The 12,282-nt window shown below is 48.9% G+C and overlaps 1 protein-coding gene across 1 annotated transcript; it reads left to right on the forward strand.

Moving 5' to 3' along the window:
• Positions 1 to 11,059: 11,059 nt before the first annotated feature.
• LOC109750023 (uncharacterized) lies at positions 11,060 to 11,488 on the forward strand. Its single transcript, XM_020308972.1, has 2 exons — positions 11,060 to 11,284; positions 11,330 to 11,488. The coding sequence occupies exons 1-2, from the start codon at positions 11,060 to 11,062 to the stop codon at positions 11,486 to 11,488; spliced, it is 384 nt and encodes a 127-aa protein (XP_020164561.1).
• The last annotated feature ends 794 nt before the right edge of the window (positions 11,489 to 12,282 follow it).

Raw genomic sequence — 12,282 nt, forward strand, 5'->3', positions numbered from 1 at the left:
AGCGGGCGAGCCTGCGGCTTCATGGCACAAGGATGGCGGCAACACAGCGGTGATGGGCGAGACATTGTTGGCCGGAGCAGGCGGGCGCCGGCATGCGCAACGGCGGCGGCGGCATTTTGATGAGTGCGCGTATGGGAGCTTAGTTTAGTTTTATATAGGGTTGGTCAAACTTAAAAGAAAACCGTACTAGTACACGTAAACATTAGACTGAGGATGGCCATAGTGGGGGTAAAATAAGTAGTAGCATGCACCTGGGACTCGCAAACATGCTTATGTGGTAGGCAATTAAAGAAGAGAGGGATGGTTATAGTAACATAGGTAGATACCGTAACATAATAAATGTTATGCTACTATGTGTCATGCATGGCAATAAATGAGACTACCTATGATACTAATCTATGATACTATGCACTATGGATGTAGTATCATACACTAGTATCATATACATGATACTAGTATATGATACTCCCCACTATGACCATCCTGAGGCAGCGCTTATATTAGTTACCACAGCCATGATACGGAATCATGTGCAAGCGCGTGAACCGCGGCCGCGCGGTCGATCGAACGGTGCGTCACCGTGTCGCGCTCGAAGGACATCCACCGAACCTGTCGGGGGGATGAACCCCAGGCAGGCAACAGAACCCGGATCCTTTTCAAAAACAAAGGGGCCAGCATCGCCCCTCGATCCGGCTCGCACTTGGCTGGGTCGCTCAACCCGTCCAGGCCCTGCGACCCGGCCAGGCTCCTCAACTCGGCCCCAACAACCAAGCTCTAGACTTCTCCAACAAGCCAGCGCCGCCCTTGGCGTGTTCTCCAAACCCGGCCAAGAGTCAGCGGCCGTCCCATCCCAGCTGTATGATGGGACGAGTCTCCACCAACTGATGACCGAAGCCACAGTGCCCCGCCCATGCCTCTGGTCAGCCGGACGAGGCAATAGTGCCCCCCACCTACTCACTGATCAGGGCTGGCGTGGCAATAGTGCACCCGACGTCACCCATGACGCCAGCAAGCGGCGACCTGACGGAGCGCCACTGTAGCCGACTCGACTCGGCCTCGCCCTGACGATCGACAAGACGGCACACAGTGCCCCCTAGGCGCATGGGCCCCGCGCCCGGCGAACCCGGCGAGCCCTGACACCCGGCGGGTCCCAGCACCGGGTTCCTGGACACTGACGACCCGGCCCTACGGCCTTGTAACATTACCATTGTACCCCTACGGGATTGACCTATAAAACCCCCCAGGAGCCCTCATGCATACGGGCAACTCCTTCATTCGCACAGGCGATCACACACACACACACACACCTAGCAAGCCACACCAAATGAGAGGAAGCAGCCTAAGCCTTGGCCTGCCTTTCTTCTTCCTCCACACAGCTCCAGGAGCAACTCTGTACTGTTACACATAAACCACACTCGGCAGGACTAGGGGTGTTATCTCTCCGGAGAGCCCCGAACCTGGGTATGTCTTGCGTCCCGCGCTCGCTCATGCCGACCTCGCCTCTGGAGCCCACCAGTGCCCTCGAGCCTCCTCCTATCTTTAGCCATCCCATGGCATCTGCCGTGCGCCCACCACGACAGTTGGCGCCCATCGTGGGGCAGCTCGAGGTCCTGGCCGGGAGCATGCTTCAGACGGGGATCTTCTCCGACTCCGACGAACCCGTCACGCTGGCGGACGACGTCATCGATGCGCTCGCCACCTCCTTCACCATGCTGCGCATCTCTGACGCGCCTACGGACGACGAGTACCCCCGCGAGGTACTTAGCTTTTCCGACTCTCTGCTCTCTGTCGACGATGACGCTCCTGCCGGAGCGATGGACCTCTGCGTGGAGGTTTTCGTCACCGACACCGGCGCCTCCTCCTCGTCGAGCGCGGCAAGGAAGGCCGCTGAAGCTAAGGCCGCGGCGGATAGGGCCGGCTCACCCAACCCGCTGCGCGCCACGATGCAGAGCCTCCGCGTTCCCATCGGCACCGACATCGACGCCTTCAACATCGCCGAGGCCCGGACTCATCTCGACGAGGATCGCCAGCGCCTGCTGGACCTCACCGAGACGCTCGCCGCCATGCGGCGTCACCTCGACTCCGCCCAGCTAGAGCGCGACGCCGCCTATGGCTTCACGCCTGCCGCGCCTGAGCCCAGCCGAGTCGCCGACGTGCGAGCCCGGGGTGGCGCGATCGGGCGCACCTTCGACGCCCTCCTTCCCGTCTACGAGACTCCCGTTAAGAACATGTGTGCTGCCCAGGCGGCCGCGGTCGACCTGGATCAGCTCGCGGGCGAGGAGCTGTAGGATCGCCTCAAGAGGGTGAACGACCTCCTCGTCGCGGCCAATGCACAGCAGGACCGCCTCAACCAGCTCGCCAAGCCGCCCGGATCCGGCTCCGTCCGAGTCGCCGGACCCGGCGATAACCAGCACACGGCGTCTTCACCACCCGGCGAGGCGCACTCCGGCCGCACCCGGACCCGGCGCTACATCGCCCCGACGGCTGCTTGCGGCTTGGCGAACGAGCCAGCCTCGGAGGCCCGGCGCCGCCTCGACCCCCTGCTCCAACCCGGCCGACGTCCGACTGCAGGCGACCCCGCCCCCCGAGGCGCGGTCACCGACCGGCTGGGCCCGCGCGCCATCGATGACACCGACGCTCGTCACCGCCTCGACCGACTCGCCCTCTCCCAGGAGCTGGAGGAGACCAGCCCCGTCGGACCGGCGTGCTTCGGGTTACGCATCCGGGGCGAGCCCTTCACCAAAGGGTTCACGCGCCCCCGCGACACCCCCAAGTACAATGGCACCGTGAAGCCGGAGGATTGGCTCACCGACTACACCACCGCCATCGGCATCGCCGGCGGTAACCACCGCCTCGCCGTACGGTACGCGCCCCTCATGCTCCAGGGGTCGGCCCGCACCTGGTTGAATAGTCTGCCGACTGGTAACATCAACACGTGGGTCGACTTCGAGCAGGCCTTCGTACGCAACTTCACCAGCACCTACAAGCGACCCGGCCACCCCATTCAGCTCGCCATGTGCGTGCAGGGGCCGGCGGAAACCGGCCGCGAGTATCTCGCACGCTGGACCGAGCTCCGGAACAGCTGCGAGGGCGTCCACGAAGTTCAAGCGATCCAGTACTTCATCAACGGGTGCCAAGACGGCACCCTCCTCAAGCACAAGCTCTTGCGCTCCGAGCCGGCCACCATGGTCGCGCTCATGGTGACGGCGGACAAGTACGCCAACGCCGACTCCACCATGAAGATCCAGGTGGCACAGGACGAGGCCGGCAAGGCCAAGCCGGTGCCGCCTCCGAAGCCGGCCGGCGAGGGAAGCCGGCAGCAGCACAACCAGCTGAACAACAAGCGCAAAGCCGATCAACCGGCTCAGCGCTACGACAACCGGCTCGTCGCGGACGCCGAGGAGGCGCCTGCGGCCGACCCGGCTGCCAAGCGCCGGAACACCGGCAAGATGGCACGGCAGCCCGCCATGAGCTTCGAGGAGATGCTCGACGCTCCCTGCAAGCACCACAGCAGCGTGAGGCCGTCCACGCACACGCTCCGGCAGTGCGCCATCACCAAGCGCATCGCGACGGGGCGACATCCCACCGCCTCCGGCTCCGGCTCCGAGAGCGAGGTAGCCGCCTCCTCCACCACCTCCAGCCGGCGGCGCGATGCGCGATGACCCCTACCCGGCCCAGAACGCGACCTACGTCGTCTTCACCAGCCTCGGCGACGACAAGCGCAGCGAGCGCCTCCTTCGGCAGGAGGTGACACCATCATCCCGGCCAAGACGGAGTACATGCATTGGTCGGAGCGCCCAGTGATAATCCCCAAGTGCAAGGAATCGTCGTAGCAATTTCAAAAGGTGGAAGTGATAAGTATGGAGTGTCGAACCCACAAGGAGCTAAAGGTAAGATCAATATTCTCTCAAGTCCTATCTTCCACTGATACAACTCTACGTACACTGAACGTTTGCTTCCAACTTGAAACAAGAAATAAAACTACGTTGTGGGTATGAAGGGGATAAGTTTGCATGATATCGGAGAGCTAAAACATAAAAGTAGGTGCTATTATCATAAAGTTAGAATATATTATTAAATATTATAAATAACGAGTGTGTAATAATGATGGATCGGTGTGCGAAATTATCCTAGGCAATTGTTAACAAGACCGGTAGTCGTCATTGCAATTTCATATGAGGGAGAGGCATAAGCTAACATACTTTCTCTACTTGGATCATATGCACTTATGATTGGAACTCTAGCAAGCATCCGCAACTACTAAAGATCATTAAGGTAAAACCCAACCATAGCATTAAAGCATCAAGTCCTCTTTATTCCCATACGCAACAACCCCCTTACTCGGGTTTGTGTTTCAGTCACTCACCAACCCACTATAAGCGAATCATGAACGTATTGCAACACCCTACAGCGGGAATCCCTCACGCTTGCGCGACACGGAGAGCACCATAGGACAGCACCAAAATAAAACATACAACTCGTACCAATCTAGATCATCAATCAGCCCACAGACAAAGGATATCTACTCAAAATATCATAGGATGGCAACACATCATTGGATCATAATATGTGGCATAAAGCACCATGTTCAAGTAGGAATTACAGCGGGGTGCGGGAGAGTGTACCGTGTAAAAGAGATGAGGATGGTGATGATGGTGGTGATGTTGATGAAGACGATCACCGCGGCGATGATTCCCCTCTCGATGGCACTCCGGTGCCACCAAGAGAGAGCAGGAGAGGTTCTCCCCCTTGTTCTTCCTCCTCCATGGCCTCCCCCTGGATGGGGAAAGGTTCCCCCTCTGGTCCTTGGCCTTCATGGCGATGATGGCCTCTCCGGGATACTCCTCCATGGCGACCGGTGATGATGGCCCCCTCCGGCAGGGTGCCGAAGAGGGCCTAGATTGATTTCTCGTGGCTACATAGGCTTGCGGTGGCGGAACTTCCGATCTAGGTTATTTTCTGGGGGTTTCTGTATTTATAGGAATTTTTGGCGTTGGTTTCACGTCAAGGAGGTTCCCGAGTCGTCCACGAGGCAGGCCCACGCGCCCAGGGGGGTTGGCGCGCCCCCACCCTTGTGGACGGCCTGGGACTCTTCTGGCCCAACTCTTTTACTCTGGGGTCTTCTTTTGGTCCATAAAAATCATCAAAAATTGGCACGTCAATTGGACTCCATTTGGTATTCCTTTTCTGTAAAATTCAAAAATAAGGAAAAAAACAGAAACTGGCACTGCGCTCTAGGTTAATAGGTTAGTCCCAAAAATCATACAAAATAGCATATAAATGCATATAAAACATCTAAGACGGATAATATAATAGCATGAATACTTCATAAATTATAGATACGTTGGAGACGTATCAGCATCCCCAAGCTTAATTCCTGCTCGTCCTCGAGTAGGTAAATGATAAAAGAAATAATTTATGAAGTGTGAATGCTAGCAGGTGCACAAGTTTGATCAATGATAATTTCAATCACCCTTTTCTAGCATCATTATATGTCATAACAGTAGCTCACCTCATAAAACTTTTCATGATCAAGTAACAAGCTATTCACATGTTAAAGTATAGATCATAAACTTTCTTGAAACTAACAAACTATATTCTTAGTCATCAAACAATTGCAATTCATCTTACTTTCCGGAAGGGTCTATGTCAGAGCTTTGATTCAGAAAACTCCACAGACTCAACTACCATTTAATCTTTCACAATTGCTAAAACTCACGTGATATTTATGGGTTCAAAGTTTTAATCGGACACAGAGAAAGATAGGGGCTTATAAATTCGCCTCCCAACCTTTTACCTCAAGGGTAATGTCAACAATAATAGTTCATGATAACTTACATCCAATTGGATATATATATATATATATCAGGGTCTTTCCAACACAATGTGCTTGCCAAAGGGTAAAATGTAAAAAGGAAAGGTGAAGATCACCATGACTCTTACATAAGGTAGAAGAAGAAAAGTAAAAGATAGGCCCTTCGCAGAGGGAAGCAGAGGTTGTCATGCGCTTTTATGGTTGGATGCACAAAATCTTAATGCAAAAGAACGTCACTTTATATTGCCTCTTGTGATAGAGACCTTTATTATGCAGTCCGTCGCTTTTATTTCTTCCCTATCACAAGTTCGTATAAAGCTTATTTTCTTTGCACTAATAGATCATACATGTTTAGAGAACAATTTTTATTGCATGCACCGATGACAACTTACTTGAAGGATCTTACTCAATCCATAGGTAGGTATGGTGGACTCTCATGCCAAAACTAGTTTAAGGGATATTAGGAAGCACAAGTAGTATCTCTACTTGGTGCAAATAATTTGGCTAGCATGAGGGGGAAAGGCAAGCTCAGCATGTTGGATGATCCAAGACAATATACTTTATTTCGAATATAAGAAAACATAACCCATTGTGTTGTCTTCGTTGTCCAACATCAACATTTTAGCATGTCATATTTTAATGAGTGCTCGCAATTACAAAAGATTTCCAAGATAGTATATTTATATGTGAAATCTCTCTTCCTTCAATATTCTTTCATGAATTGTTCAAGTGACCAATTCTATGTTTGCTAACTTCCAATAAATTTACTACCTATACTTATTATGTGTGAAGTCATTACTCCCCATGGTATAAGCATATGAAACATTTATAAATTCATATTTATGATATTCAATTTATTCAACCATTTACTCATAGGATATACTTGAAGCACGTGAGTAAATGACAAACTACCCCAAAAATATATAAGTGAAGAACACTGAGTAGTCAAATAATTAACTAGCCATGGGAGGATTCTTTTTCATTCAAGATTTTAGATCCAATGATTTTATACAAACAGCAAGTGAAATTGAAAATACTCTCCAAGCAAAACACATATCATGTGACGAATAAAAATATAGCTCCGAGTAAGGTATACCGATAGTTCTGAAGACAAAAGAGGCAATGCCTTCCGGGGCATCCCCAAGCTTAGGCGCTTGAGTCTTCCTTGAATATTACCTTGGGGTGTCTTGGGCATCCCCAAGCTTAGGGTCTTTCCACTCCTTATTCTCCTAATATCGATATCTCACCCAAAGCTTGAAAACTTCAATCACACAAAACTTAACGGAACTTCGTGAGATAGGTTAGTATGATAAAGAGTAAACCATTCACTTTGGTACTGTCAATGACAAGGTTCATAATTTTTCTCACACAATTCCTACTGTACCATATTATTTCTACAATTCATATTGAGAAATATAAACCATAGAAACTAGAAAACAAGCAAACTATGTAATGAAAACAGAATCTGTCAGAAACAGAACAGTCTGTAATGATCTGGACAGCAACCATACTTATACTACTCCGAAAATTATGAAATAAATTTGTGGACGTTAGGAATTTGTATATTAATCTTCTTAAAAAAGAATCAACTCAAAATCACTCTTCTGTAAAAAAATGGCAGCTAATCTCGTGAGCGCAAAGTTTCTGTTTTTTACAGCAAGATCACATTAACTTTCACCCAAGTCTTCCCAAAGGTCTTACTTGGCACTTCATTGAAAAAAAGCTATAAAAAATGATTGCTAATGTAGCTTAATCATTTAAACACACAGAAACAGTAAGGGTAAATATTGGGTTGTCTCCCAACAAGCGCTTTTCTTTAATGCCTTTTAGCTAGGCATCATGATTTCAATGATGCTCACATAAAAGATAAGAATGGAAACATAAAGAGAGCATCATGAAGAATATGACTAGCACATTTGAATCTAACCAAATTCCTATGCCTAGGGATTTTGTGAACACATAATTTATAGGAGCAAGAATCAATTAGCATAGGAAGGCAAAACAAGTATAACTTCAAAACTTTAAGCACATAGAGAGGAAACTTGATATTATTGCAACTCCTACAAGCATATATTCCTCCATCATAATAATTTTCAGTAGCATCATGAATGAATTAAACAATATAACCATCACATAAAGCATTTTTTTTCATGATCTACAAACATAGAAATTTTTCTACTCTCCACATAAGCAAAATTCTTCTCATTCGGAATAGCGGGATCACTAGTTACTAAAGTTGACACTCTTCCAAACCCGCTTTAGATGATAGCATTATTCATACTCCAAAAGATATAAGTGAAGTTCATGGAGCATTATACAATTAATATAGACTAACCAATATCCAATCTCAATATATATAAGTGAAGCACACGAAGCATTCTATAAAACCATACTCAAAAGATTTAAGTGAAGCACAAAGAGCAATTCTATAAGATCGTACTTAAAAGATATAAGTGAAGCACATGAAGTATTCTATAAATCAATGAAAGGTTATCTCATACTAGCATGGTTCTTAAAGAAAAAGAAAAACACAAAGGACACAAATCATGTGAACAAAACAAAAACCAAGGTATACCGGTAATTGTTGAAGAAGAAAGATGGGATGCCAACCGGGGCATCCCCAATCTTAGATGCTTGAGTATCCTCTTAAATATTTACTTGGGGTGCCTTGAGCATCCCCAATCTTGAACTCTTGCCTCTCTTTATTCTTGTCATATTGATAGCTCCTCGATCTTCGAACACTTCATCCACACAGAACTTTAACAAAAACTTTGTGAGATCCGTTAGTATAACAAAGCAAATCACTACTATAAGTACTGTTGCAAACCAATTCATATTTTATTTTTGTATTATAGCTACTGTAATATAACCTTTCCATGGCTTAATCCACTGATAGAAATCTATAGTTTCATCAAAACAAGCAAGCAATGCATCAAAAACAGAATCTGTCTTAAACAGGACAGTCTGTAGTAATATGAAAGTTTAGCAAACTTCTGTAACTCCGCAAATTATGAAATAAATTTGAACAATTTGTACAGAAGTAATGTGCAAAAAGTTTCAGACCGATTTGACTTTCCAGTAAAAAATGTAAAATCAGGCGCTACAGCCAAAGTTTCTGTTTTTGTTCTGCACATAGTAAACAAGCAATCTAATCATCCTAAAACCAAATCTTGGCACATTATTTTTATAATACAATGGATATATACAAGGGGATAATTATTTACAGAGAAACTTCCATGAAAAATTCAACATTGTTTCCGTGAGCATGAACACAAGTGCTCAAGGTCGACCCTCACTTCTTCAATGCATAACTTTCCAATCGCTTCTCTTTTTGAAAAACTTTTTAGGCATGAGAGGCAAGTAATTTTTTTGGTATTTTCATTCTTAAATTTTTTTGTATGTTCCACCCACAACTAAACAGAAACAAAAAGGAAAAACAAAATCTACTTAGTGAAGAAAGCAAACAAGCACACATGAGAATATCAACCCCACGCTATTGCTCCCCGGCAACGGCGCCAGTAAAGAGCTTGATAATCCCCAAGTGCAGGGAATCATCGTAGAAATTTCCAAAGGTGGAAGTGATAAGTATGGAGTGTCGAACCCACAAGGAGCTAAAGGTAAGATCAATATTCTCTCAAGTCCTATCTTCCACTGATACAACTCTACGTACACCGAACGTTTTCTTCCAACTTGAAACAAGAAATAAAACTACGTTGTGGGTATGAAGGGGATAACTTTGCATGATATCGGAGAGCTAAAACATAAAAGTAGGTGCTGTCATCATAAAGTTAGAATATATTACTAAATATTACAAATAGCGAGTGTGGAATAATGGTGGATCGGTGTGCGGAATTATCCTAGGCAATTGTTAACAAGACCGGTAGTCGTCATTGCAATTTCATATGAGGGAGAGGCATAAGCTAACATACTTTCTCTACTTGGATCATATGCACTTATGATTGGAACTCTAGCAAGCATCTGCAACTACTAAAGATCATTAAGGTAAAACCCAACCATAGAATTAAAGCATCAAGTCCTCTTTATTCCCATACGCAACAACCCCCTTACTCGGGTTTGTGTTTCAGTCACTCACCAACCCACTATAAGCGAATCATGAACGTATTGCAACACCCTACAGCGGGAATCCCTCATGCTTGCGCGACACGGAGGGCACCATAGGACAGCACCAAAATTAAACATACAACTCGTACCAATCTAGATCATCAATCAGCCCAAAGACAAAGGATATCTACTCAAAACATCATAGGATGGCAACACATCATTGGATCATAATATGTGGCATAAAGCACCATGTTCAAGTAGGGATTACAGCGGGGTGCGGGACAGTGGACCGCGTAAAAGAGATGAGGATGGTGATGATGGTGGTGATGTTGATGAAGACGATCACCGCGGCGATGATTCCCCTCTCGATGGCACTCAGGTGCCACCAAGAGAGAGGAGGAGAGATTCTCCCCCTTGTGCTTCCTCCTCCATGGCCTCCCCCTAGAAGGGGAAAGGTTCTCCCTCTGGTCCTTGGCCTTCATGGCGATGATGGCCTCTCCGGGATACTCCTCCATGGCCACTGGTGATGATGGCCCCCTCTGGCAGGGTGCCGGTGAGGGCCTAGATTGATTTCTCGTGGCTATAGAGGCTTGCGGCGGCGGAACTTCGGATCTAGGTTATTTTCTGGGGGTTTCTGTATTTATTTGGCGTTGGTTTCACGTCAAGGAGGTTCCCGTCGTCCACGAGGCAGGCCCACGCGCCCAGGGGGTGGGCGCGCCCCCCACCCTCGTGGACGGCGTGGGACTCTTCTGGCCCAACTCTTTTACTCCGAGGTCTTCTTTTGGTCCATAAAAAATCATCAAAAATTGGCACGTCAATTGGACTCCATTTGGTATTCCTTTTCTGTAAAACTCAAAAACAAGGAAAAAATAGAAAGTGGCACTGGCACTGGGCTCTAGGTTAATAGGTTAGTCCCAAAAATCATATAAAATAGCATATAAATGCATATAAAACATCTAAGATGGATAATATAATAGCATGAATACTTCATAAATTATAGATACGTTGGAGACGTATCACCCGGTCACCTGGACCCAGGAGGACCACCCGGCCGTCATGCTGAACCCGGGTGGTTACGCCCTCGTCCTCGACCCTACCATCGTCGCACCCCGGCACACATGCAAATTCTCCTGGGTTATCATCGAAGGCGGCAGCAGCATCAACATCCTCTACCGCGACACCATGACCAAGCTCGGCCTCGAGGCCAACGACCTAGAGCCGACCCGGACGATCTTCCATGGCATCGTCCCCGGCCTCTCCTGCTGCCCGATCGGCCGGGTCCGGCTCGACATCCTGTTCGGCGATAGCAGCCACTTCCGACGTGAGCCGATCTGGTTCGAGGTGGTGGACCTGTCCAGCGAGTACCACGCGCTGCTGGGCCGGCCCGCGCTCGCCAAGTTCATGGCGGTCCCCCACTACGCCTACCTGAAGATGAAGCTGTCGGGTCCGAAGGGCCTCATCACCGTCACCGCCGACTACCGCAAGTCCCTGGACTGCGCCCAAGACGGCGCCAAGCTGGCCGAGTCGCTGGTTGTAGCCAAGGAGCAGCGCCAGCTCGACCGGATCGTCGCCCTGGCCCAGGAAGCGTCGGGCCGCGCAGATCCCGACTGAGGAGCCGGCTGATCAGGCCGCGTTCAAGCCCTCCAAGGAGACCAAGAAGGTGAAGCTAAACACGGAAGACCCCAGCTACAGCAAGTATGTTGTTGTGGGCACCCGCCTCGACAGAAAATAGGAAGGCGAACTCGTCGACTTCCTCCATGAGAATCGGGATATTTTTGCATGGACCCCCAAGGACATGTCGGGTATCCCGAGGAAGTACGCCGAGCACAAACTTCACGTCTGCAAGGATGCCAAGCCTGTCCGTCAACCCCTACGATGTTTTTTCGAAGAAAAGAGAAGGACCATCGGTGAAGAGGTCGCCAAGCTCTTGGCGGCCGACTTCATCATGGAAGTGTTTCACCCCGAGTGGCTGGCCAATCCAGTCCTCGTCCTGAAGAAGAACAAGACCTGGCGCATGTGTATCAACTACACCATCCTGAACAAGGCCTGCCCCAAAGACCCGTTCGCCCTCCCGCGGATCGACCAACTCATCGACTCCACCACCGGGTGCGAGCTCCTGTCCTTCCTGGATGCTTACTCCGGCTATCATCAGATCAAGATGGACCTGGCCGACGCCCTGAAGAGGTCCTTCATCACGCCCTTTGGGGCATATTGCTACGTCACCATGTCGTTCGTCTTGAAGAACGCCGGTGCTACTTTCCAGCGCTGCATGCAGAAATGCTTGCTTCCGCAACTCGGCCGCAACATCCACGTCTACGTGGACGACATCGTGGTGAAGACCAAGCAGCACCTCACGCTCCTCGACGATTTGAAGGAAACCTTCGCCAACCTGCGCGAGTACAAGG

The sequence above is a fragment of the Aegilops tauschii genome, chromosome 2 (assembly GCF_002575655.3).
Source record: "Aegilops tauschii subsp. strangulata cultivar AL8/78 chromosome 2, Aet v6.0, whole genome shotgun sequence".
In the NCBI taxonomy this organism is placed as follows: domain Eukaryota; kingdom Viridiplantae; phylum Streptophyta; class Magnoliopsida; order Poales; family Poaceae; genus Aegilops; species Aegilops tauschii.

Coding starts and splice junctions, on each gene's coding strand:
- LOC109750023 (XM_020308972.1), top strand. CDS start 11,060: ATGACCAAGCTCGGCCTCGAGGCCAACGACCTAGAGCCGACCCGGACG. Junction 11,285..11,329: donor CGCTCGCCAAGTTCATGGCG/GTCCCCCACTAC, acceptor TCGGGTCCGAAG/GGCCTCATCACCGTCACCGC.